The following is a 27,023-nucleotide window of genomic DNA, read 5'->3' as shown; positions in this document are numbered from 1 at the left end:
ACACTAACTTATAATTTTTATTTCCATATTTAGTGCCTTCATAACTTTTTTTTTTATCAACAAACTATTTTAAAAGGTCAGTGAAATATAAGCAAATAATTGTATGTCCACAGTTCTTTATAACCTCATGATAATGCTAAGATCTTTAACAAACTTACTGTGAATCGATGATTTTTGTATAGCACTTTTGACCAAATAAAGCAATTTAGAACAGATTGTTTTCTAACCAATAAGCACAAATAATCGTATATTTTATCTTCAGTACCTTTTATGTACTATTATAAAGCTTTTCTGTATTGTTATAAAAACTCTATTTTAAGAAAATTAAATTTATCATGATTTACAAGGTAAAGTCAGAATATGTCCCTATGACTGAAGAAGTTCAGTCAAAAAGTTTGTGTTAAATTTTTTAAAAATTATTCTGCCTTGGAAATTCTATATTTTTCTACTTTTATACAAAGATATCATGGACTTGGTTTCATTGCATTTGGATTGATGCAAAAGCACTATAACATTTGACTAACCTATTATGAGTAAAATGTTTCTAAAAGATAATTATCTGTCCTATGTACTAACATTTTGGAGAAGCCAAACACTTGAAATAAACAGGGAATTGAAATACTTGATTTTTATTTTGAAATATCTACAAAGTTTTAGTTTTCCATTATACAAATAATTTTTCAAAATTCAGACATTATTCAAATATAAGCCAGTACTTGTACAAATAGAATACACATAAAGATAAAAAATATACATATTCTCTCAGCAAACTTTGTTACATAAATAAGAAAGATATGTACAGCTAATATTTTAAATCTAAAAGTATCTTAACATTATAACCACATACGGAAGTTACTAAAAAATAAACACTACAGAAAAATAAAAGAGCAAAATATTCATTTTATGACATCTACAATTATAAAGATAACAGGAGCAATCTTAGGGAAATATATACTTCACACTGGAATCTTAATTTTTACTTCACTTAGAATATTTTTTGGATAGGTAAAATTCACAATTCTACCAACTATCCATAACACTAAAACAAAAGTTAGAACATGTGAAGAACTTTATAATCTATGTCTTTATAATTTGGAATAGATGTAAAAAGAATTCTTTAAAAGTTAAATTTGTGTAAACCTGTGTCAAAATTTTCCAAGTAAATTGAATTGGCTATTGAAAATCAAATAGTTCTTCTTAAGTAGGCATTGTTAGGAAAAAATCCAAATACTTAAAAAGTCTTAACAGAATAAAGCAATAAAGAAAAATTGTGCTAATAGTTCCCGAAATAAAAGCAACTCAAATAGGTGTGTTTAATTATGTTTTGCCCCAGAAATTCTCCTTCCTTTTCCGAGCTCGTGCCAGAGTTTGAAAAGCCCGGAGACTGGAAGCTGCAGAGCGAGCAGAAATCTCAGATAATCTGTCATCTGCAATGAAAAGAATTATAGTCAATGCAAAAAATATCTCTTATAAAAATATTGTTTTATAACAGTAACAGAAAAGTAAAAGCATAAAGCTTTGTAACGTCAATATTGACTGACAGAAAAAAGTACTCTATTGAAATATAAGATACTAATATTTTCAGACAGTTCATAGTAAATTTACCAAGTTTACCATATTCAGAATGAAACATTTAAATGTTAAATAAGCATTCTGTCTCCTTCCTGAAATCCCACAATGTCATCACCTCAACACACGGCTTATGATTTCAGTATTACCTGGAAACAATTCATCATCAGACTGTCCTGCCCTACTTTAAAAAGTACAGCTGCTCTGAGTGAAAAGCTTTTTAAAACTTCTTAAAAACAAAATTCCATAGCTTAACATGGTATTTATATCACATTTCTAAAATAATCTTACTTAATGTAGAAATATTATTTGACTTTAATATGCTACCTTTCATTATTACTGAAATTCCTCACTCTGAGTAAGCAAATCTATTATAAGATTATTTGTAAACATTGTTCTTCCATTAAAAAGAAAACAGATTTGTAATACTTTAAGCAATAAAAATTTTTTTTAAAAAAAATGAAAGAAAACAGAACTGGATTCAACTTGTCCAGATATTTGCACTTGAAAACATAATAACTTAATTTCCAGCTCACTAAATTCTGAAAAAACGTCCCAAACTTGCTAAGAGGAAAGACAACCTTTAATGTACATGAACTTAAAATACATAAAGTATTAATTTAAATTTACTTTCAAACCCCAAATTTACAAATTCAGCAATTTCATATTTCTAAGGATAAATTAAAATTGTCATTTTAGCTGTTCACATCAAGAATTCAAAATTTCTCCTGCCACTATTAGAAACAAATGAATTTGTCATCATGAAAACTACACAGAAAAAAAAGCTCATTTTTCAAAATTGTATTTTTTTTAGAATGAAAAATTGATAAGAATATATCACATTTGGAAAAATAATGGATACAATGCTAGGCCAAATTCCACCTACACCGGGGGGAAACAGAGAGGGTATGGACCTCAGTGTGATCTGAGGCTCAATCTTTTATCATCCGTTTGCCTTAGAAACTATTCACCGGGCCTTTAGGTCTCAGTTTACTCATTTGTAAAATAGAGATAACTTCACCTCCCTCATAATATTTCAAGGATCCAATGAAGTAACACCTGGTGGGAGTACTTTGTAAAGTATATAGTGCTGATGAATTGTAAGATAATTATACTATTATAAACTAAATGCCATATAATAAACCTCATACTTTTATCTTGTTATTGGACTATGGAAATACCTTCATCATTATAGGCTTCATGCTGCGGTAACTGGAAATTGTTCTTCCTTGCTTTTCCCACTTAAAAAAATAAAAGGCACAAGAAATTATCTTTCAAAGCTACCCAACAGTATATCTTATTTATACCAAACCCTTAGTGAAAGTAACCTATCAAAAATTTTATTAGCCCTAGCAGGTTTGGTTCAGTGAATAGAGCATCCACCTGGGTACTGAAGGGTCCCAGGTTCAATTCTGGTCAAGGGCACATGCCTGAGTTGCAGGCTCAATCCCCAGTAGGGGGCGTGCAAGAGGCAGCCGATCAATGATTCTCATCACTGATGTTCCTATCTCTCTCTCCCTCTCCCTTTTTCTCTGAAATCAATAAAAATATATTCTTAAGGCAACAGTGGAGGTAAACCAAGAAGCAATCATTTTGTTCTCCTCATGGCTCAGCATTTGGGAGTATTGAGTAGCACTGAAAGTTGAAGTGAGAATAAGACTGAACCAGGAAACTGGTTGGATACTGGAAATATTGGGGGAAACACTGTGTAAAGTGTATGATTGTCTAACCACTATAATGTACATCTGAAACCAATACAAAATATTAAAAGTAACTATAATTAAAAAATAAAAACTTAAAAAAAAAAAAGACTGCCAGGTCCTTATTTAAATCTGCACAGGTGGGTAACTACTCCTCTCCCAGAAGAGAAATGGAGGTTTCATCTCTAAAGGCTTATCAAAGCTACTCTGACATCATATATATTAATCTTCTGAAAGAGATAAAACATGTGATCTATAAAATAAAAACAGGATGCTGTATACAAAAAATTCAGTGTTAAAAAAATTCTTAAAAGTTAAAAATATAGCCAAATTCTTTTAAAAAACTCAGAAGAAAAGGAAAACGATAAAAAATTGTAACCCTTTTAAATTAAAATAAAAAGACAGAGATGGCAAATAGGAGAGGTAAGGTAAGAAAATAAGATCATGGTCACCGGGTCAACACCTGAATAATCAGTGTATCAGAAAAAAATGAAACAGAAAATGGAAGGGAAGAAATCACTGACTAAATAATTCATGAAAATGTCCCAGAAGTGAGGAACTGAAAAGACCTACTGAGTATCAGCGAAATGAATGAAAAAAGAACTACAGTGAGGCCTTGACTTACGAGTGTCCCGACTAACAAGTTTTTTGAGATACAGCTGTCTCTCGGCCGATTTTTTGCATTGAGTTGATAGAGTAATTTGAGTTAACGAGCTCCTTAACGAGGTCGGTCTCGGAACGAATTAAACTCGTAAGTCAAGGCCCCACTGTACTGTAAAATTTCAGATCATTAGGTATAAAGAAATGATCCCAAAAAGCTTCCAGGAATAAAAAAGACCCATACAAAAGATGGAAAATAAAGAGAGTATCAGACTTCTCAACAGTAATGGTATAAGCTAGAAGAGAGCAGAGCAATGCCCAATAAAACTAAAGGAAAATAATTCATTGAATTCTATACCTAGGCAACATTTAGCAATGTATGCAGACATTTTTGGTTGTCACACCTGAGGAAAGGGTGCTATTGGCATCTAGTGCATTGCCTGTATGTGTATGGGAAAGAACTTGAGACACACCTCACGATTATACAAAAGTAACCTTGGGTACAGTACAATGAACTATTCCACAGATTAAATTCCTATTTAAAGAAAATACACTAATTAAAAAACTAAGTAACATAATTTATTAATACTTAGTATATACTTATAGCCTTTGTACCTACACGTGTAAGACTTTCATTTTAAAAGACAAAAAATTAAAACCAAAATAATTACCATTATGCTGAAATTCTGGATCTCTCAGACAGCCGTTAATTCGATGACAGGGATGCCAGTAGGACGAAGCACAGGGTGGAGAAGGAGACCGCCCAGACCTGTTTGTTAGATATTCTGGAATTTTTGAAACTGGAAGAGTGGCTTCAGCAAATTTGGTGATATTAATTTCAGAATCTTCTCTTAAAGGCAGGGGATCAACTGTTTTTATACCAGCAGCTGGAGAAGTCAGAGCTACCACATGACCTTCTTTCTAAATGACAAAAAAAAACACAAACAAAAAAAACCCACGTGTGTGTGTGTTTACATATGTGTGTGTGTGTGTAGAAAACATTTAAATACACACAAAAATATCTATAATAATAAAAGCATAATATGCTAATTAGGCCAGACGTCCTTCCGGAAGAAGCCAGGTCTGCGAGAGAAGCCCGGATCCTGGGTGCCAGAGGGAAGTCGGTGCCAGCAGCCAGGGGAAGGAAGGCCTACTCTTGCACGAACTCTGTGCATCGGGCCTCTAGTATTACTATAAAAGCAGTAGGAGAATATGGGGAAACTTTATGTAACATCCATATGGAGAAGGTTTTATAAGCCTAACAACAAATATAAACATATTTAGCTACAGAAAAAAAATATATATAAACATTAAAAAATAAAAGAAAGCCCTAACTGGTTTGGCTCAGTGGATAGAACGTCAGCCTGCAGACTGAAGGGTCCCAAGTTCGATTCCAATCAAGGGCATGTACCTTGGTTGTGGGCACATCCCCAATAGGGGGCGTGCAGGAGGCAACTGATCGATGTTTCTAACTCTCTATCCTTCTCCCTTCTTCTCTGTAAGAAATCAATAAAATGGAAAACCAAGATGGCGGCATAGGTAAACACCAGAGATTGCTGCCTCGCACAACCACTTCAAAAATACAATTAAAAGACGGAACGAACATCATCCAGAACCATAGGAAGGCTGACTGAGTGGAAATTCTACAACTAGAAGCAAAGAGAAAAGCATACCGAGACTCAGAGGAGGTGCTTGGGGAAGTAAAATACAGAGGTACAGAGGCACATGCAGAGAGGGTTGGCGGCTGAGGACACGGTTGTCTTTTTCAATCGGGAGGGAGTCTCAAGCTCTGAGCTCCAGTTCCGGGTGAGTCTCTGGGGACCCAGACTCATACGGGAGAAACTGGACTGTCTGGCATCGGTCAAAACTCAAGGGCGGCTTTCTCTCGGGGGTGCTTGCAGCGATTGCTGGGACAATGAGAAGCAGGGCCTCTGAGGGCAGGACTGAGAGCAGCCATAACTGCTCCCTCTGCCCTGTTGATCCCCTGGGACCCCGCCCTGCCCAAGCCACAGAGGCTTTTGCATATGAAAGGCCTGGCCCTTTGCAATCTGATAATTACCTAACAAACTGCAGCTGGCCCAAGGCCCCAGGGCAACTTGCATTGCATCACAGCTGACTCCTGCTGGATAGTCTCAGGCAGAGGCTAGTTTAGCACCTCCTTAGAGATCCAGGAGCCAGTGTGCCTGGTGGTCAGAGTGGGACCATCCAGATTGCAGCTCCTGGGATTCATAAAGGACACACTCAGGGGGCAGATTCAGTGAGCACCAAAGCCCCATTAAAGCAAGTCTTGCCCCAGGGGGATGTCTCCAGCACAGAAGTTCCCCCACTGCAGACACAGCTGATACTCACAGCCAATTGGCCTGGAGGTCAATCCCTCCCAGTGTTACCTACAACAATCAAGGCTTAACTACAACAAGACTGTGCACAAAGCCCACAAGGGGGTGCACCAAGAGTGTCTGCCTCAGGTAACTGGAGAGGCTGAGCCACTGGGCCCTATAGGACACCTAGTACAGAAAGCCACTCTATCGGCACAGCAAAGCATAAAAAAAATGCAGAGACAAAGAAACAGGACACAAATGACAGAAATGGAGGAAAGCAAACGACTGGATATAGAGTTCAAAACCACACTTTTAAGGTTTTTCAAGAATTTTCTAGAAACCACCGATAAACTTAATGAGACCTACAAGAAATCTAATGAGACCCTCGAGGTTGTGATAAAGGACCAACTAGAAATTAAGCATACACTGACTGAAATAAAGAATATTATACAGACTCCCAACAGCAGACTAGAGGATCATAAGAATCAAGTCAAAGATTTGAAATACGAAGAAACAAAAAACACCCAACCGGAAAAGCAAAATGAAAAAAGAATCCAAAAATATGAAGATAGTGTAAGGAGCCTCTGGGACAGCTTCAAGTGTACCAACATCCGAATTATAAGGGTGCCAGAAGAAGAGAGAGAGCAAGATATTGAAAACCTATTTGAAGAAATAATGACAGAAAACTTCCCCTACCTGGTGAAAGAAATAGACTTACAAGTCCAGGAAGCACAGAGAACCTCAAACAAAAGGAATCCAAAGGGGACCACACCAAGACACATCATAATTAAAATGCCAAGAGCAAAAGACAAAGAGAGAATCTTAAAAGCAGCAAGAGAAAGACAGTCAGTTACCTACAAGGGAGTATCCATACGACTGTCAGCTAATTTCTCAACAGAAACTTTGCAGGCCAGAAGGGAGTGGCAGGAAATTTTCAAAGTGATGAATACCAAAAACCTACAACCAAGATTACTTTATCCAGCAAAACTATCATTCAGAATTGAAGATCAGACAAAGAGCTTCACAGATAAGGAAAAGCTAAGGGAGTTCATCACCACTAAACCAGTATTATATGAAATGCTGAAAGGTATCCTTTAAGAAGAGGAAGAAGAAGAAAATGATAAAGATACAAACTATGAACAACAAATACACATCTATCAACAAGTAAATCTAAATATGAAGTGAATAAATAATCTGATGAACAGAATAAACTGGTGATTATAATAGAATCAGGGGCATAGAAAGGGAGTGGACTGACTATTCTGGGGGGGGGGGAAGGGGTGTGGGGGATGCAGGAAGAGACTGAACAAGAATCATGCACCTATGGATGAGGACAGTGTGGGGGGGGGGGGAAGGGTGGAGGATCGGGGGAGAAACAGGTGGAGGGGAGCTATGGGGGGAAAAAGAGGAACAACTGTAATAATCTGAATAAAGATTTAATTTTTTAAAAAGAAATCAATAAAATATATTTAAATAAATAAATAAATGAAAAATCAAATTTGAGGAAAATATATAACATACAATTGATGAATTACTATAATTGCTACATAAGTATTTCTTTAAAAATAGTAAGAAGAGATAAACCTAACTAAAAAGTAGAAAAAGGATATGTATAAGCAATTCATACACACACAAAATATAAATGTCAAACATATTCACCACTTATAATCAAATATTTCAAAAGAGAATCATTGAAGTACTAATTTTTTACCTCCAAAATTACAAAGATTACTTTTTGAAAAAACAAACTATGATACCCAGAGCTGGCAAGGATATAAAAAATGACACTACAGTGTTGTTGGGAGCACAATCTTTTGGGGAAGTTGGCAAAACATAGCTAAAACCTTAAAATATTGAATCCTTTCACCACTTAGTATTTACACAAGAAGACAACAGAAATTTAGGTAAAGGATGTATTTCAAAATAGAAAAATTAAGAAATAACCATAGGCATCTACTTTTAAAAAATAGATTTCAACAATAAGCATGTAGTTAAAACGACGACTGTATAACTATAGACTGTATACCACATTATTAAAAATTATATATAAATGATATTTAATTATATGGAAACTAGAGGCCCGGTGCACAAAAATTTGTGCACTCGGGGGGGGGGGGGGTCCCTCAGCCTGACCTGTGCCCTCTCACAGTCTGGGACCCCTCAGGGGATGACCACCTGCTGGCTTAGGCCCGCTCCCCAGGGGATTGGGCCTAAGATGGCAATCAGACATCCCTCTGGCAGCCCAGCAGCCCTCGGGGGATGCCCACTTGCCAGCGGGGAGCAGGCCTAACTTGCAGTCAGACATCCTTAGCGCTGCTGAGGAGGCAGGAGAGGCTCCCACCACCACCACTGTACTGGCAGCCATCAGCCTGGCTTGTGGCTGAGCAGAGCTCCTTCCATGTGAGAGCAACCTGACCACCAGAGGGCAGCTCCTGCATTGAGAGTCTGCCCCCTGGTGGTCAGTGTGTGTGTCATAGTGACCAGTCATTCCCAGTCTTTCTGCTGTTAGGGTCAGCTTGCATATTACCCTTTTACTATATAGGATAGAGGCCTGGTGCACGGGCGGGGGCCGGCTGGTTTGCCCTGAAGGGTGTCCTGGATCAGGGTGGGGGTCCCGCTTGGGTGCCTGGCCAGCCTGGATGAGGGGCTGATGGCTGTTTGCAGCTGGTCACACCCCCTTCAGGGTGGGGGTCCCCACTGGGGTGCCTGGCCAGTCTGGGTGAGGGGCTGAGGGCCGTTTTCAGGCTGGTGGGTGACTGAAGCTCCCAACCTCTCCTTTTTTTCTTTTTTTTTTATTCTGAGATTTAGTTAACTTCTATGGCTGTCACTGGAGCTGAGAGCCAGCTTTAGCTCTGAGGCTCGGCTCCAGCTCTGAGACCTCGGCTGCTGAAAGCAGGAATCTGGGTTTGTTTGGGTTCTATAATTGTAACACTGTTGCGGTCCTGCTCGCTCCAGCTCTGATGGCTGAAAGCAGGTTTCTGGGGTTTATTTAGCTTCTATAATTGCAACATTGTTTCTTAGAGTGCAGCTCAGAGGCCAGCAGCAGCAGGCGGGGAACCTTGGCTTCCTCCATCACTGGAGCAAGCAAGCCTCCTGCTAGCTTCAGCTGCCTGGCTGCCAGCCGCCATCTTGGTTGGCAGTTAATTTGCATATCTCGCTGCTTAGCCAATGGGAAGGGTAGCGAAGTTACAGTTAATTACCATGTTTCTCTATTCTTAGATAGGATATGTTCATAATACATTACTAAGTGAGAAAAATAGGTTATAAAGCCTTATCTACAGTATGATAAAAAATACACTATTTACCTAAATAATTCAAAATTTCAAAAGTGGATGTCCCTGAACAGTAAGTATGACATTATTTTTTTATTTTGACACTTTTTTTAATTTTCCACAATGATAACATATCATTATCCTAAAAGTCTCTGTGTAGTTTCACTTTTTTAAGAGAATGTAAACCAGTAAAATCAAATACAGCTCCAAACTTTCCTGATTAATCCTTGTAATTATTGCCTTTAGCTATTAACTTTGAGTTTATCAATGCAATATTCAAAACAATGCTTTCTGATCTTAGGCATCATTTTCTGCAATTAAAGAGCTCATTGCTTTAAAGTAGACATGACCTAGGACCCTGGTCGGCAAACTGCGGCTCTTTGGCCCCTTGGAGTGTGGCTCTTCCACAAAATACCACGTGCGGGCGCACACGTACAGTGCGATTGAAACTTCATGGCCCATGAGCAGAAGTCGGTTTTTGGCCTGGGCGAGTCTATTTTGAAGAAGTACTGTTGATATTTGGCTCTGTTGACTAATGAGTTTGCCGAACACTGGCCTAGGATCTTATCCAACAAACATATTTTTAAATCAAGATTAAGATAAAAACTACGAATCTTCTTGCTTCCCTTTTTAACTATAAGTATCATTTAGGAAAACTGTTCCTTGATATTTTTCATTTTCTATACATATAAATAGAATTTGAGGTCTCTATGAAAATGGTTTTACTATTGTTAAAAAGACCTGAATAAAATCGGTAGAATATTTTAAACACAGAGGGTTCCCAGGTTTAATTTAACTGACTTTGTGATCTATTTTTGAGCTTAAAGTCTCCTTATTGGCCTCACTGCTTCCACTCTCCCCCAGTACAGTCCATTCTCCACTGAGCAGTGAATGATTTTATTTACCATGTAAACCAGAGATTTATATTTGCTTTATTGCTTCTAAATCCTCCAATGGCTTCCCAGTGCCATCAGAACAACATCCCCACTTGTTATCCAGCCTCCCCTTTCCAACCTTATTCCCTACTCTCTTCTTCCCTCTCTAGGCTCTGGTCATACCAGCTTTTTCACTCCTTAAAAACTCTGCTATACACTTGCTGCTCTTTCTACCTGGAAAACAATCTGTGCCCCAGATCTCTGCATGGGCACCTCCCCTCATTAGTCAGGTCTTAGATAAAACACCACCTCCTCAGAGGTGCCTGTCTTTATGGCCCAAAGTAAAGCAGCCTCATCCACCCCTTGGAAGTCATTTGTGATTTTATTTCATTCACAGCACTTACTACCACCTTAAATTGTCTTTATAAAATTTGTCTATTTCTCCCATAAAAACACAAGCTCCACAAGGGCAGGGATTTTGTTCTGAATATCAATTAATCCCCAGATCCTAGAACAGTGCCTGGCATATAGTAAGAGCACATTAAATACTGAATCGAGTGAATAAAAATGAAACTCCTGATATCCCTCTCTAAAAGTGGTTCCTATCCAGAGTTCTCTTCCTCAGTGCACAGCAACCTCCATCAATCCTTTTGGGCAAGCCAGAAACCCAGAAGTCATTAATGCCCTCTCACCCCTAGTATCCAACCAGCACCAAGCCTCAACATCGTTCCCCTTACACAATTCTTCAGTCTCAGCCACTTCTATCTGTGCCAACCCTCCTTAGTTCAAGCCATCAATTACTGCAATGACCTTTTACAGGTATCCACAGCCTACTTTCACCTTCCATGGCAGCCAGAAAGTTCTTTAAAATATTTCAATGGCTCCCCATTGCTCTTGATATAATAACAGAAATTCTCAATATTGCTATCTTTTCCAGCCTCATCTCGTATCTTCTCCCTGCCACACTTTAAACTGGTCTGTTTCTTAAAACCCTAATTGTTCCTCTCTATAGGATCTTGGCATATGCTATGCTTCTCCTCCCCACTCTTTTTGCCTAGTTAACTCTTCCCCTTCCTTTATATCTCAACTAAATTGACTTCTAAGAAGCATCCCTGACTTCCAAGAAGCTTTCTGACTTCTAAAACTATGTCAATTCCTTCCAGAATAGCACTGTATACTTCTTTGAAACTTATTTGCTTTAACTTTACCTTTTTAGGGAAGAATTCTTTGAATAATGTGAATCTCTCTCACTGAACTGTAGGTTCCATAAGATCATGTAACATGTCTACTTTTGCTACTTCATGTGGATAAATGGATAAGAAACATTTGCCTAATGAATGAATGAAGTGAGCTAACAGATACTGGGGATTTTTTGTTTGTTTGTTTTTTGTTTTTGTGTTTTTTTGCCGGGAGCTGGTCCATCCTTGCTGTTTCAAGGGAGCTGGCATATATGGCATACTGTTCTTAATATGTTTGCTCACCTTCTTGGCACTATGTGTTTTAACCAAGGTCACCTCTCTGAGAAAGGTGGTTTCCCCAGGAAGGGATTTTCCCCTGAAGTTAGGGAGGAAATAAAACCCCTTAACTAAGTGCCAGGCGGGTAATTAATCACTTTAACTATGAACAATCATGCTTAAGCTACATAATCTTTACTCCCTGGAATGGAGATAAGAAACGCCCTAACCTTTGGAATAGAGATTGATAGGATTGGAATCAACTGGTATAAATACAGATGTAACAAGACAACAGGACACAGAACCTAGACACAGAACCTAGACACAGAACTTAGAGACAGAACATGGCAAAAGATCCTGGACAGAAACTGGAGACAGAACCTAGAGACAGAACCTAGCGAGAGAACATGGCTGAAGAACCTAGAGACAGAACCTGGCTACAGAACCTGGATAGAACATGGCAAGAGAACCTGACTAGAACCTGGTGACTGAACCTGGCTGGAGAACCTGAACAGAACTTGGCTGGAGATCCAGACCAGAACTTGGCCAGAGATCCTGGCTAGAGATCCTGGCTAGGCTGCTGATCAACTGAACGCTGTCTCTGAGTCTTTCCCTCTTCGCTGACTCCATCCACACCTTTGGGGACCCCTGGACCTGCTGGGGTTGGACCCCAGCATTTTTTTATACATATTTTTATTGATTTTGGAGCGGGAGAAGGAGAGGGAGAGAGAGAAACATCAATGATGAGAGAGAATCATTGATCGGCCACCTCCTGCACACCCCACACTGAGCCCGCAACCCAGGCATGTGCCTTGACCGGGAACTGAACCATAACCTCCTGGTTCATAGGTTGATGTTCAACCACTGAACCACACCAGCTGGGCCAGACACTGGGTTTTTAATATGATTTATAAAATGTATAAATGGTACTTGATTAAAACAATACCATGAAAATTCTACTCTAAAGTTCTATGAGACAGTATTGTTCAGCGGTTAAAAATGTGGATTCTGGGAATAGATTGCCTGGACCCAAATTCTACTACATCATTTGGTGTGACCCCAGTTTCATCATCTAAAAATGAGAAGAATAACAATACCAATCTCCCAGAGTTCATTATAAAGTTTCATAAAGTATTTAGCACAGGGCCTAGAAAAAAGTAAGCACTCAGGAAATGCTACCTATTATGATCATCCCTATATAAGTTACCCAATTTACTGTTGTACCATAATACTCCCACAATTCAAAGTATGTCGTTAAAAGTTAAAAATGAAAAATTTTCTGGATATTCTAATATACTAGAGGCCCAGTGCACAAAATGCGTGCACTGGTAGGGTCCCCCAGCCTGGCCGGCAATCAGCACCTATCTGTGGGGCAACTGGCGGGGCAATCAGGGGACCCCCCTGGCACCTGCCTTGGCTGGCCTGGTGCTGCCCGCTCGCCGGCCCTGCCCTCCGCCACCGCTGCCAGTCACCTCCCTCTGCAGGGCAATCGGCGGGGTGATTTGGGGGCCCTCGCTGGCACCCGCCTTGGCTGGTCTGGGGCCTGCGGGCTCGGGGCAGCTCCTGTGTTGAGTGTCTACCAGCTGGTGGTCAGTGTGCATCATAGCAACTGGTCGTTACACCAGTCATTCCACTGTTTGGTCGATTTGCATATTAGGCTTTTATTATATAGGATTCTCCCTAATTTCTATAGTAAAAAGAAATGTAGAATGATTTCAATTAATTTATTTATTGAAAACTTAATACATTTTAAATATTATTAATAATTAGCTTTTCTAAGAAAACAAAGGGGATAAAATGATTGCTGCCTCCCAGCAATCAAGGGGGTAGAGAATGGGAAATAACCGATCTAGCTCCTGGTATAGCCCCTGGTAGTGCTGGTGGCAGAAACTTCACATCAAAGGAGTTCTAATCAAGTTAATAAGAATCCTGCTTATTTTAGAGGGACTTATAATTAAAATGTTACAGCTGTGCTATATACGATGAGGAGGATATTGGCATTAAAATGTTAAAGGACAATATTGCTCTATTTTAATTAATTAATTTTATTTAATTATTCAAAAATTTAATTCCATAATAAATTAAAATAATACATATAAATCCAGCTGCAAATATAGATTAGGGTCACTCATTTTAGCTTAGGGTAGTGAGCCCTGTGGGCAAAGCTAACTAGAAGCTCACTCCTTCCACATGACAGCCTGGATTCCTGAGGAAGTAGCAGGACAGTTCATGGGGGGCAAAAGATTCCTATCAATACTCTGAATTCCTACTGTCACGCTTCTTTTAATAAACCAACAAACTTCTTATTAACCACTTGATTAGAACTCCCTGGATGTGTATTTTCTGCCACAAGCACTACCAGGGGCTGTATCAGGAGCTAGATTTAGTTATTTCCCATTATCCACCCCCTTGATTGCTGGGAGGCAGCAATCATTTTTCCCCTTTGTTTTCTTAAAAATGTTAATTATTAATAATATGTGTAACATGTATGGGTAAGTAAAAGGATATAGTTTAGATATTGTCACTCCAGTTACACTCCTTCAACACAATTTAATGGGTACCAGCTATGAGCAGGTTTGGGGGACTGGACTCTGACCCATTCTCTCACCTCTCCCCAATACCTAATAACTCTCCACTGTGCCCTCTGGAACTTATGAATAGCCTCCAGAAAAATCCCCTAAAGAAATTCAACCTCTTCTTTGAATGTTCTCTATTTTACTTTAGCCACTTACTCCCATGATTATATGTTAAGCTTTGTCATTACTAGGAACTGCAACCTCTTCATAATCTCAACTTCTGACCACCACCTCCTAACTTTAAAACTAATCCCCACGGGTACCCCAAGTCCAACAAGTCCTGCATATACCTTAACTCCCTTTCTCATTTGGTCTCACTCCCTTGACAAAACATGAACCCCAGTTAAATCCAACTCTCTACCTATCCTGCATCTCTGAAGCCAAATATGCCTGGACAAAAACGTACAACCCATCCTGACTGGCCTTACATCAAATCTGTGACCACTGACCAAAAATGGTTCCTAACGCTGCCCTGCAATATTTCACTTTCCCTGGCCCACTCACTCTCCCGCTATCTGAAAAAACTATTTCATGCCTTATTCTTTCCTCAACCTCCAAAATTTTCTTCCCCTGCCTCATTTCCATCAAGATCTTGCTTTATTTCCACCAAACGCAAAAGGGACTTTCCAAAAGCTCCCACATTTTCCTGTATTTCATCAGCAGTGCCCATAAAATTTGTTCTGCCTTCCCTTTTTTAACAATGAAGGAACTGTCAGTGCCTAAGGCTAACCCTTTCACATATCTGCCAGGTCCTATGCCCTTTCTCCTAGTCAAGAACATCTTTCCAACAATTTTCCTCTCACTCCTGCATCATCTTTTCTCTCTTTAAAACAGACACCAGGGGGTATGAGGGTATGAGTTGGGGGGAGGGGGGGTGCAATAGGGGGATAAGGACACATATGTAATACCTTAATCAATAAAATAAAAAAATATTCAGAACAACAACAAAAAAAAACTGCTGTCATCAACATACAAATGTGCTCTTATCTCCTCTTTCTTGATCTCACTTCTAACTCCCACTCCCTTACTCTGCTCTTTTCATGGGAAAAATTCTTGAAAGAATTGTCTGTGATGCTGTCTCCAATTCCTCTCCTCTCTGTTCTCTTGAACTCACATGCATTTTGGCTTTTGTCCCACACTACTACCAAAAATGCCCTCTCTCAAGGTCACCAATAACCTTCAGGTAGCTAAATCCAATAATCAGTGTTCATACCTTACTGACCCATCAGTAGCATTAGCACTCCCTCCTCCTCGACACCTCCAGGAGACCACAGTCTTCTGTTTCCCACCACCTCATGGCTGCTTCTCTTCAGTCTCTTTGCTGGTTACTCCTCAACTTCCCAATATTAAAAGCCTGGGGCTCAGACCTATATAAACCTACTGTTCTCTAAAATCCACGTCCTTGATGACCTTCGCCAGTCTCAAGACCTTACATACCTGTACCACCTACATGATAAAGAGCCTTCAAATCTATCTGCAGCCCAGCCTCTCCTCTACACTCCAAACTCAATTAACTCCCTACTCAACATGTCTACTTGTATGACTAATAAGCTTCTCAACTTTAACATGTCCAAAACAGACCTCTTGGTCTTCCCTGATAAATCTTTTCCTCATACTGTCATCCCCATCTCAGTTAAAAAGCAATTCCATCCTTATTGCTCAGGCAAAAATCCTGAGTTATCTTTGATTTTTCTATTATTCCCACCCCATATCTTATACATCAGCAAATCTTATCAGCTATACTATCTATGAATATCCAGAATCAGACTTTATCATATGACCTCCATTACAATCCAATGACCATCATTCTTGCCTGAATATTTTGGCTCATATCACTCCTCTGCCTCTCCAAAGGCTTCCCATTTCATTAAGAATAAAATTGAAAGTCTTTGCTATGACTTATAAGGCTCTACACAATTTAGTGGCCCATTATGCCTCTGAACTCATCACCCATACTACTCTCCCTCTCTTGCTCTCTGTTCCTGAAGAAATGAGCTACCTTCTCAACTCCAGGATTTTGCACTTGCTGTTCTTTTGCCTAGAATGCCTTCCTAGATATGCATATGGGTCAATCCTTCACCAACTTCAGCTTCTGCTCAAATGCCAACCTCTCAGTGAGAATTTTCCTGGCCCCTTCTTATTCACTTGCCCTGTTTTATTTTTCTTCTTAGTACTTATCACCATCTACCGTACTATGTATTTTACCTAGTTATCCTATTTATTGTCTCCTCTACTAGAATGTAAGTTCAATAAGGTTATATCTTTGGTGCTAAAATATAGCTGGATCACAAATGCCACACATTAGATACTCAATAAACAGAACTGTTTTTCTTCTCTTCCTGTTGAGTCACTACTGACAAGATTTGAAAGTGAATAGCAGAAATACAATGTCAACACCAGAAAAAACAATTCAATGCTTCTGCCTTACTAAAAATAGTTAACAGATTATCTCCATATACGTTACACAAAAATTTCTAAAATCTGAAGTTATCATTCATTTATTACATGTGACTAAAAAAATCACTTCCTGAAGAGATGTTTTCCCCTAAAATAGAAATAGTTACCTTCCTAAATTCACTCTTTGGAGTCTCTAAACCATCCTGCGAAGACATTCTTTTCCTCTGTTCCGGGACTGGAGGCTTCACTTTAGATGGAGACACTAAAACAGCACCACCTGGAAAAATGCAGATGATGATAAGTTTCAATTAAACTAAATTTTCATGTAGATAAGGCAGGTGAAATAAGAGCTGCATAGTGTTTGCCTATTACCAACAGCTGGAGTGGTAAGATCGTGATGAGTCCTTTGAATTCCACCAAGTTCTCTCAGCTTCGGAGTAGGAAGCCTGCCTCCTTTTCCTGAGGATACAGAAGAAGAATCTGACCTACAAATTAAAATAATCTATTATGAAGCATTTCCTCCAGGAAATCTGCTATCATTGTGCAATAATAAAGTATAAAACTTTTAAGATAAGACCATTTTGTTTCTGAAAAACTAAATAAATCCACATGCAGGCAAGAGTGGCTGAAATACTGGGAAAGAGGGAAGATCATTGCAAGTCAGCAAGAACACAGCAGAGAATTCTTTTATTAAATCAGAGCCTAAGTCTCATTTTAACTACAAAACTCAGGAAAGAATGATAAGGGAGCTCGGCCGGCATGGCTCAGTGGTTGAGCGTCGACCTATGAACCAGGAGGTCATGGTTCGATTCTGGGTTGGGGCACATATCTGGGTTATGGGCTCAATCCCCAGTGGAGGGCATTCAGGAGGCAGCTGATCAATGATTCTCTCTCATCACTGATGTTTCTATCTCTCTTTCCCTCTCTGAAATATATATTTTAAAAGAACAATAAAGGATTTGGACTATGGACAAAAAGTACCAGTACCAATGGTAGAGAACCACTCCCCAAAGAAATCTGCATATAAATCAATAGGAATTAGCTATTTGCCAAAATATTTTAACTTATAAAACACTAGAGGGGGAGGTCCCTCAGCTGGGCCTGTGCCCTCTCGCAGTCAATGACCCCTCAGGGGATGTCCGACTGCCGGCTTAGGCCCACTCCCACTGCACTTGCCAGTGAGCCCAGCTTCTGGCTGAGTGGTGCTCCCCCTGTGGGAGCACACTCACCACCAGGGGGCAGCTCCTGCATTGAATGTCTGCCCCATGGTGATCAGTGCATGTCATAGCGACTGGTTGTTGTTCCATTCAGTCGACTTGCATATTAGCCTTTTATTATATAGGATTATCTTTTCATTCATTTTTGGTATAACCATCTGATATTTAAGAATATCAGCTATTTTCCTGAAATCATAAAGAAAAGTCATTCTTCCAGACACATTCACAAATCTAGCAAATCATAATTAGCAGGACATAAATGAAAATAACACTCACTACTTCCTCCCCAAGTAGATCAGTATTCAAGTGTTCAATTAATTACTAAGTTCAGATGACTCAAATACCTGATCAAATAAAATTAAAAACCATGTAGAATGCCTACTTCCTGAGATTAAAATAAAATCTTTATTAGTCATAAAACCAAAAGCCCACTATACTTAATTAGTAACAAAATACATATTAACTGTGTACAATGCTGCTAAATATTGATTAATTTAAAACTCTCACCCTTCTTTTATGTTGTCTGCCTTAGATTTTTCATGTACTTCCAACTTCTCTAACTCTCCCATATAAACCTGCTTGTCCCTTCCTCTGTCCTCTGCATCGTCCTCCTCTCTCGACTGTTTCTGTATGTTTTCATTGGTGACCTCTGCATCATCCCAAGCCAGGCGCCTTCTAACAGGTACAGTGGGAGCATCTGACATGCCCAGTTTCTCCATGGTATTTTTCTGGGGCTGTTCTTCCGAGACAGGCCTTTTTTCTTCTCGCTTTGTAGAACATTTCTTCAAAGTCTTATGGCTTGTAGGATCTCTGCATAACAAAAAAAGTTTTATTTTAAACTCTAATAGTTTGAGTTTTCTAGTTATACCAATTTTAATGACTCCATCATTCCCTTCCACTATTCACTACTATACATTTCCCACAGATATTGCCTTGCCCAGATATTGAAGAAGGAAATCTAAGAGTTCATTTTATAGTATAACTAGAGGCCCGGTGCACAAAAATTTGTGCACTCGGTGGGGAGGGGGGTCCCTCAGCCCGGCCTGCGCCCTCTCGCTGTCTGGGACCCCTCGGGAGATAACGACCTGCTGGCTTAGGCCTGCTCCGGGGTGGCAGAGGGCAGGCCCAATCCCTAGGTGCAGCCCCTGGTCGGGCTCAGAGCAGGGCCGATTGGGGAATTGGGGGGTCGCCCCCTGTCATGCACAGACCAGGGCGGATTGGGAGGTTGCGATGCCACCCTCAGTCACGCTCAGGGTAGGGCTGATTGGGGGGTTGGGGCACTGGCCCCTGCCACACTCAAGGCAGGGTCGATGGGGAGGTTGCAGCGCCACCCCCTGTCACGCACAGAGCAGGGCCAATCCGGGGGTTGGGGCGCTGCCCCCGTCACACACAGAGCAGGGCCCATCAGGGGGGTTGGGGCTCCTTACCCTGTCACGCACGGAGCAGGGTCGATCAGGGGGTTGGGGAGCTCCCCCCTGTCACGCACAGAGCAGGGCCCATCAGGGGGGTTGGAGAGCTCCCCCCTGTCACACACAGAGCAGGGCCCATCAGGGGGGTTGGGGAGCTCCCCCCTGTCACGCACAGAGCAGGGCCCATCAGGGGGTTGAGGAGCTCCCCCCTGTCACTCAGAGAGTAGGGCCGATAGGGGAGTTGGGGCGCCGCCCCCTGTCACATACAGAGCAGGGAGGATCAGGGGGTTGGGACGCCGCCACTGTCACACTCAGGGCAGGGCCGATGGGGAGGTTATGGCTCTACCCCATCACACATAGAGCAGGCCCCGTGGGGGGGGGGGGGTTTGTCGGGCCGCCCTCTATCACCCACAGAGCAGGGCTGATCAGGGGGTTGGGGAGCCGCCACTCTCACAGTCAGGGCAGGGCCAATGGGGAGGTTATGGCTCTACCCTGTCACAGAGCAGGGCCCGTGGGGGAGGGGGGGGTGGGTTGGGGCGCCGCACCCTGTCACACACAGAGCCGCAGGGCGATCAGAGGTTGGGGAGCTCCCCCGTATCAGGCACAGAGCAGGGCTGATCAGGAGGTTGGGGCGCCTTCCCCTGTCACAAACAGAGCAGGGCGGATAGGGAGGTTGTGGCCCCACCCCGTCACACACAGAGCTGCAGGGCAATCAGGGGGTTTGGGCGCTGCCCCGTCACGCTGATCCCGGTGCCGGGAGGCCTCACGGCTCCGCTGATCCTGGTGCTGGGAGGCATATTACCCTTTTACTATATAGAATAGAGGCCTGGTGCATGGGTGGGCTGGCTGGTTTGCCCTGAAGGGTGTCCTGGATCAGGGTGGGGGTCCCCACTGGGGTGCCTGGCCAGCCTGGGTGAGGGGCTGAGGGCTGTTTGCAGCTGGTCACACACCCTTCAGGGTGGGGATCCCCACTGGGGTGCCTGGCCAGCCTGGGTGAGGGGCTGAGGGCTGTTTGCAGCTGGTCACACACCCTTCAGGGTGGTGGTACCCACTGGGGTGCCTGGCCAGTCTGGGTGAGGGGCTGAGGGCTGTTTTCAGGCTGGCGGGTAACGGAAGCTCCCAACCGCTCCTTTTTTTCTTTTTCTTTTTTTTAATTCTGGGCCAGCTTTAGCTCTGAGGCTCCAGCTCTTAGACCTCCACTGCTGAAAGTAGGTATCTGGTTTGTTTCGGTTCAAAACAATGTATAACTCCAGCTCTGACTCCAGCTCTGAGATATATTTGTTAAAATGTTTCAAACTGCAGGCTCAGAGGCCTGCAGCGGCAGGCGGGGAACGTTGGAGTCCTCCGTCACTGAAGCAAGCAAGCCTCATGTTCGCTTCAAGCTGCCTGGCTGCCGGCCGCCATCTTGGCTGACAGTTAATTTGCATATCGCCCTGATTAGCCAATGGGAAGGGTAGCAGTCGTATGCCAATTACCAAGTTTCTCTTTTATTAGATTAGATATATTAAAGTTATGATCTGGAATTGCCATTAAAATACTTCAAAATAAAATATATTTATCTCCTCTTACTCCTATCTTCACATATATATGCCTGCACCACTACTGACAAAATTCATGCATATCCCCTAAACTGGCATTATGCACATAAACAAGGACCGACCCCACATGTTCTAACTTGCTCAATTAGAGTTTGTGCACAAACTCGAGTGTACTTGTGGATCTGGTAAGTTGATTCAAATTTTATACTTTAGATAGATTAATCTTTTCCAGACATTATTAAAGAACAGGTTTTGTAATGAACTTAAAATCAGATGTCATATAATTAGAATTTATAGTTTAATTTGTATGTGTGACTATATTAATACACTGTAACAACTAAAAACTATTTTATTTGCTACAAATTAATGTGTTATTTCTCTTATAAAAAGTTAGATCATTTCACTATAAAGCCCAACACAGCAGAGAATTCTCCCATAGAAGTAGGACCTAAGTTCCATATTAACCATGGAAATTTATTAATAAATGATAATGGATATGTACTAATAATAGCTTACTTTTAAAGTTCTTTTACAGCTGCTGTATAATCATCCCTGTTCTATTTTTAATTATTAACAAGGAACATTATAAAATCCAGTCTTCCAGATTTACATTATGTATTATTTATACACAAGTGTTTAAAGCAAGTATGTATTGGTTTACTTTTCAGAAAGTAAACTAAAAGTAATAAAATATAATATATGGCTGGCATATCTCCACTTAAGTAGAAGATGAATTTTGAGTAGTATGTCATTTACCTATAAAATTCCATGATCTACATAAGCTACAGCATACTTTTTCACCCACACACAGAGAACATCTCACCCAGCAAGATCTAGTGCTCTAATGTTACTGCTAACGGTTCCTTCTGAGCTCGTGGTCGAGGAGACATCCCACCAACTGTTGTTATCAGACAGAATCTGATTCAGATGGTCCCGAGAAAAATGTGTGCCCAGAACCCGTTTCCTGTAAAATTCAGCCTTCTCTCGGAGTTCTTTAACCTATGCAGGAGAATTAAGACATCATGCATTACTGTAAATGCTCCTTTGCAAACATTACCAAGTGGCATATCAAAGACATTGCACACATACAACCAGAGACGAATGAGAATGGAAGGCAGAAATAGCCACATACGTTTATCAAATTATGTGAATTTTTAAGCAGAAATTAAAACAGTCAAGCTAAAGCACAATGCAGTTATTTCAAGCCAGCACATAGGGAGAAATCTGTAGCAGCTAAGAAAAATATTGACACCTACTTCTTATTTCAACTGAAATTACACAAGTACTCTATGCATTATAATAGTTTTTTAAAAAGCAACGAACCTCTGCATACCACATGGCATTTAGAGTACCCTAGGGGAGAAATACAGAAACATACTTAATGACAGGTTAATACCATAAATGAATATTAATGGGAATCAATGAAATACCTATTATTCTTCCTTCTAAATATATGTACCAAACTTGTCAACCAAATATTCTGGTATTTTAGTAACATTTAATTCAGTAACCAAGATATGTTAATATAACTTCAAAAACCAGCCACATTATTGTATGGCTAAGATGCTGTCCATGACAGGTAACCTAATTACTATTCCAATTTCCTTACCCTGGGACAATTACTAAAATGCCCCAACCCCCTAAGCACTCATTTTAATTTCCTAGTTTTATAAATAGTTACTATCAGTATAGAAGCCCCCAGTGAGTCATGAGGCTTCTCCTCAAATTCTTCAGCATTCCTTGGAATCAGCAAAACCTCAACTTTAAAAAAATATATTAAATATATAATAGTTTTTTAATCCCACAAAATAGTAATTGCAATATATTCAACAAAGTGGCAGAGTACAAAAAACGTTTTGATGAACTATAAAGCAATCTGAATTCCCTAATATACCAATAACATATTTGCATATGAAATAGACTCTCACCCTCCTTTGAAACCCTTTCATTTTATGTATCATACTGCCACCTACTGGCTTCCATAAATATAAGCCCATAATGTAATAACTTATTTTAAATCCTATTTAAAATCATCTGTTAAAGGTTATAAACAATGTTACATCAATAAAAATTAAAGTAAGTAAAATAAAATAATCTTTATTCTCAAAATGACCTAATTTTTTCTATCATAAAGTTGAATGTTAGCATTCCATCTGGATACTGTCTGATTAAATCGCCTTGCTTTTACTTAAAGACAAAAAAAAAAGCAAATACTAAAACTTAGCATTGGAGAAACATATCCTCAACTCCGTACCAAGACACTGTGGAATTCAAAGAAAAAATGTTGCATCTCTAGCGAATTAGCCAGAGTCAAAGGACAACATCTGCCATGACATAAGAAACCATATAAATGCTTTAGTGAACCAAACCTGAAACATTACTAAAGGATAATTCAAAATATTGTTTTCTTCACTGCCCAAAAAACTGACCCATGTTCATTTATCATTTTTGTCAACGTCTATACTTTGATGAAAATTTGGAGTATAGCAGATTCTCAATTTGGTTTCGTTCAACGTTGTTTCATTATAATATTGATCAGATGCCATAGGAATGTAACTCTTGTTTATATCAATTAGTATATGATAAAACTGGCTTCATTATACATAGTTTTGCTTAAAGTCACAGAACCCATCAATGATATTAAGTGAGGACTCACTGTAGTGATTTTTGCATTTAACAGGTAGAACTGAGACACATGAGTTAAGTCTGTCGAATTATTAACCAAGGTATTCTGAATGCACAAAAACCTTGTTATAATGTAACATAATATAATCCAGATTTTATTTCTAATACATACCCCATGTTTCAAATGTTTCATGGCTACTCCTACTTATTACTCCTAATTCTCTGCCCCTGGATGACTACTAAAATGTCCCAACCCCCTAAGCCCAAGTTTTAACTTAGTTTTATATATAGTTACTATCAGTATAGAAGCCCCCAATGAGAGAGTCACAAGGCTTCTCCCCCAAATTCCTCAGCATTCCTTGGAATCAGCAGAACCTCAACTTTAAAAAAATATATTAAATATATACTAGTTTTTTAATCCCACAAAATAGTAATTGTAATATATGATAAAATCTGCTGGCCTTACACTGATTCCTCCTCTGTGTTCTTAAAGCCTTTGGTGCACATCCCCATTAGTACTTATTTTATCCTACAGGAATTAATTGCTAGTGTCATTCTCTCCCATTAACCTATGAACTCCTTGAGGTAAGGAAGAATGTAGCATTTAAACATTGTTTCCACAACCTGTCCTGAGTGTGGCCTAAGTGCACCGCCTGAGCTTAAAGGCTGGTAGCCAAAGATAAGCAAGAAAGTCCCTGTACTCAATGTGCTCAATTTGGTAGAGGAGTAAACCACCTCCTCTATGATAATTTATTATCATAATATTAGTATGGTTTATGCCATAATAAACAAATGAGATATAAGCTGAAAGAGTGGATCAAAAGGGGGACTGTCAGTCCTATATTGTGTGTAGGGTGGAGTGGAAAGGAACAGCGAAGAAGGCTGCATTCTATCTACGTGGGAGGACCTTATTGTTTGATAAATGAGAGGATGAATAAATATGCTCTCCACGGACACAGTGATCCAGTTTTATTTGATATCAATTTTTTTTAAAGAAGGGAGAAGAGATACAGAAATACTGTAAAACTTTGGTTTACTCAGTTCTATTTGTTACTGACATTCAAAACAATGTTTCAAATTTACTTTATCAGCAATCTTTATTAATAATTTTAGTGTTAATGTTATGTTCTACAAATACATAATTTTAAACTTCTATAATTCTAAACTAAAATAAAAATTAGGAGGTTGAGCCCTGGCCAGTGTGGTTCAGCAGTTAGACTGTTGGCCCTCGGACTGAAGGGTCGCAGGTTTGATTCCAGTCAACAGCACATACCTCAATTGCAGGCTCGATCCCCGGCCCAAGGTTGGGATGTATGAGGGAGGCAACCAATGAATGCCTCTCTCACACTGATGTTTCTCTCTCTCTTGTCTGTTCCCCTCCCTTTCACTCTTTCTAAAAATCAATGGAAAAATTAACAACAACAAAAATTAGGAGGTTGATATCTCCTAAGGCATTCTATTAGAAAGAGTTTTAAAAAATTGATGGTGTGTACACAATAGTAAGAACAATCCTTACAGCCAAGAACCATAGGCACTAAAAAGGATATAAATAAACCATTCCAAACTCAACTGAAACAACACACACATCTCTTTCCAGGTAAAGTAATGTCATCAGATTACATGATATAATAAACACTATGAGTAGAATGTTTTCATTTCTGAATTTATTTTCCCCAACTAAGAATTTAACTAAGTCACTTAAAATCTATATGCAGAAAATTCAAACTTAGAAAACTGGAGGGGGAAATAGAAAAACTCTATTTTTCCAAAAATCATCCCCCAAAAGTGAGGCATCATCTTTATATCTAGCAGTCCTTACAATGTCTGTCAAATTATAGAATGTGGAACTTTATCTTAAATAAAGTCCTATCTGTGAAAGACATATTTTTAAAAAATTACCCAGAGAACAAACTGATAGTCAGGAGATGGGAGAGGGGTGGGTGAAAAAGGTGAAAGTGATTAAGAAGTACAAATTGACAGTTATAAAATGTCACAGGGATATAAAGGATAGCATAGGGAATATAGTCAGTAATCTATACTAATAAAAGGGTTATATGCTAATTAGACCAGATCAACTGGACAACTTCCAGTCGTCTGGTCCTACTTCCCAACAAAACCATGGTGGCAGGGGCCAAGGCAGAGGAGGTTAGGGGTGATCAGGCCAGCAGGGAAGGGCAGTTAGGGGCGATCAGGCTGGCAGGCAGAGATGGTTAGGGGTGATCAGGGAGGCAGGCAGGTGAGTGGTTAGGAGCCAGTGGTCCCGGATTGCGAGGGATGTCCCGGATTGGAAAGGGTGCAGACGGGCTTAAGGACTCCTCCTCCCGTGCATGAATTTCATGCACCGGGCCTCTAGTCTATCCTATCTAATAAAAGAGAAACATGGTAATTAGCCATACCTCCGCTACCCTTCCCATTGGCTAATCAGGGTGATATGCAAATTAACTGCCAGCCAAGATGGCGGCCGGCAGCAAGGCAGCTTGAAGCGAACATGAGGCTTTCTTGCTTCAGTGACGGAGGACTCCAACGTTCCCCGCCTGCTGCTGCCGGCCTCTGAGCTTGCAGTTTGAAACATTGTTACAAATATAGAAGCTAACAAAACCCCATAAACCTGCTTTCAGCCAGCTGGGATCTCAGAGCTGGAGTTGAAACAGTGTTTCGATTATAGAACCCAAACAAACCAGATACCTGCTTTCAGCAGCCAAGGCCTAAGAGCTGGAGCCAAGCCTCAGAGCTAAAGCTGGCCCAGAAAAAAAAAAAAAAACAGGAGCAGTTAGGAGCTTCAGTCACCCGCCAGCCTGAAAACAGCCCTCAGCCCCTCACCTAGACTGGCCAGGCACCCCAGTAGGGACCCCCACCCTGAAGGGTGTGTGACCAGCTGCAAACAGCCATCATCCCCTCACCCAGACTGTCCAGGCACCCCAGTGAGGACCCCCACCCTGATCCAGGACACCCTTCAGGGCAAACCAGCCGGTCCCCACCCATGCACCAGGACTCTATCCTATATAGTAAAAGGGTAATATGCCTCCCAGCACCAGGATCAGCGGAGCCGCGAGGCCGCCCGGCACCAGGATCAGCGTGACAGGGGGCATCACCCAAACCCCCTGATCGCCCTGCGACTCTGTGTGTGACAGGGGGCGGGGCCACAACCTCCCTATCCGCCCTGCTCTGTTCGTGACAGGGGAAGGCACCCCAACCCCCTGATCAGCCCTGTTCTGTGCCTGATAGGGGGGAGCTCCCCAACCCCCTGATCGGCCCTGCTCTGTGTGTGACAGGGTGCAGCACCCCAATACCCCCCACCCCCCCATGGGCCCTGCTCTGTGTGTGATGGGGTAGAGCCATAACCTCCCCATTGGCCCTACCCTGAGTGTGACAGTGGCGGCTCCCCAACCCCCTGATCAGCCCTGCTCTGTGGGTGATAGAGGGTGGTGCCCCAACCCCGCCCCCCGACGGGCCCTGCTCTGTGTTTGACGGGG

The 27,023-nt window shown here is 40.8% G+C and overlaps 1 protein-coding gene across 2 annotated transcripts in view; it reads right to left on the bottom strand.

Annotated features, from left to right (window-relative positions):
• Nucleotides 1-735: 735 nt before the first annotated feature.
• The window catches only part of MDM1 (Mdm1 nuclear protein), a 45,363-nt gene continuing 19,075 nt past the window's right edge, over nt 736-27,023 (bottom strand). The window contains exons 8-15 of one of the 2 annotated variants that reach the window (XM_036301190.1): nt 22,249-22,278; nt 21,749-21,924; nt 18,486-18,788; nt 17,134-17,246; nt 16,929-17,038; nt 4,541-4,790; nt 2,751-2,810; nt 736-1,427 (exon numbers count right to left, since the gene is read on the bottom strand). In XM_036301190.1, the coding sequence (XP_036157083.1) occupies nt 1,318-1,427; nt 2,751-2,810; nt 4,541-4,790; nt 16,929-17,038; nt 17,134-17,246; nt 18,486-18,788; nt 21,749-21,924; nt 22,249-22,278 (1,152 nt within the window). In that variant the 3' untranslated portion in view covers nt 736-1,317. The remainder of the gene's footprint in view (nt 1,428-2,750; nt 2,811-4,540; nt 4,791-16,928; nt 17,039-17,133; nt 17,247-18,485; nt 18,789-21,748; nt 21,925-22,248; nt 22,279-27,023) is intronic. The other variant, XM_036301191.1, reaches the window with a different exon arrangement.

Source organism: Myotis myotis, unplaced genomic scaffold (assembly GCF_014108235.1).
Source record: "Myotis myotis isolate mMyoMyo1 unplaced genomic scaffold, mMyoMyo1.p scaffold_m19_p_3, whole genome shotgun sequence".
Taxonomy (NCBI): domain Eukaryota; kingdom Metazoa; phylum Chordata; class Mammalia; order Chiroptera; family Vespertilionidae; genus Myotis; species Myotis myotis.
The sequence above is the reverse complement of the archived record's forward strand: the minus strand, read 5'-3'. Positions and strand labels throughout refer to the sequence as shown.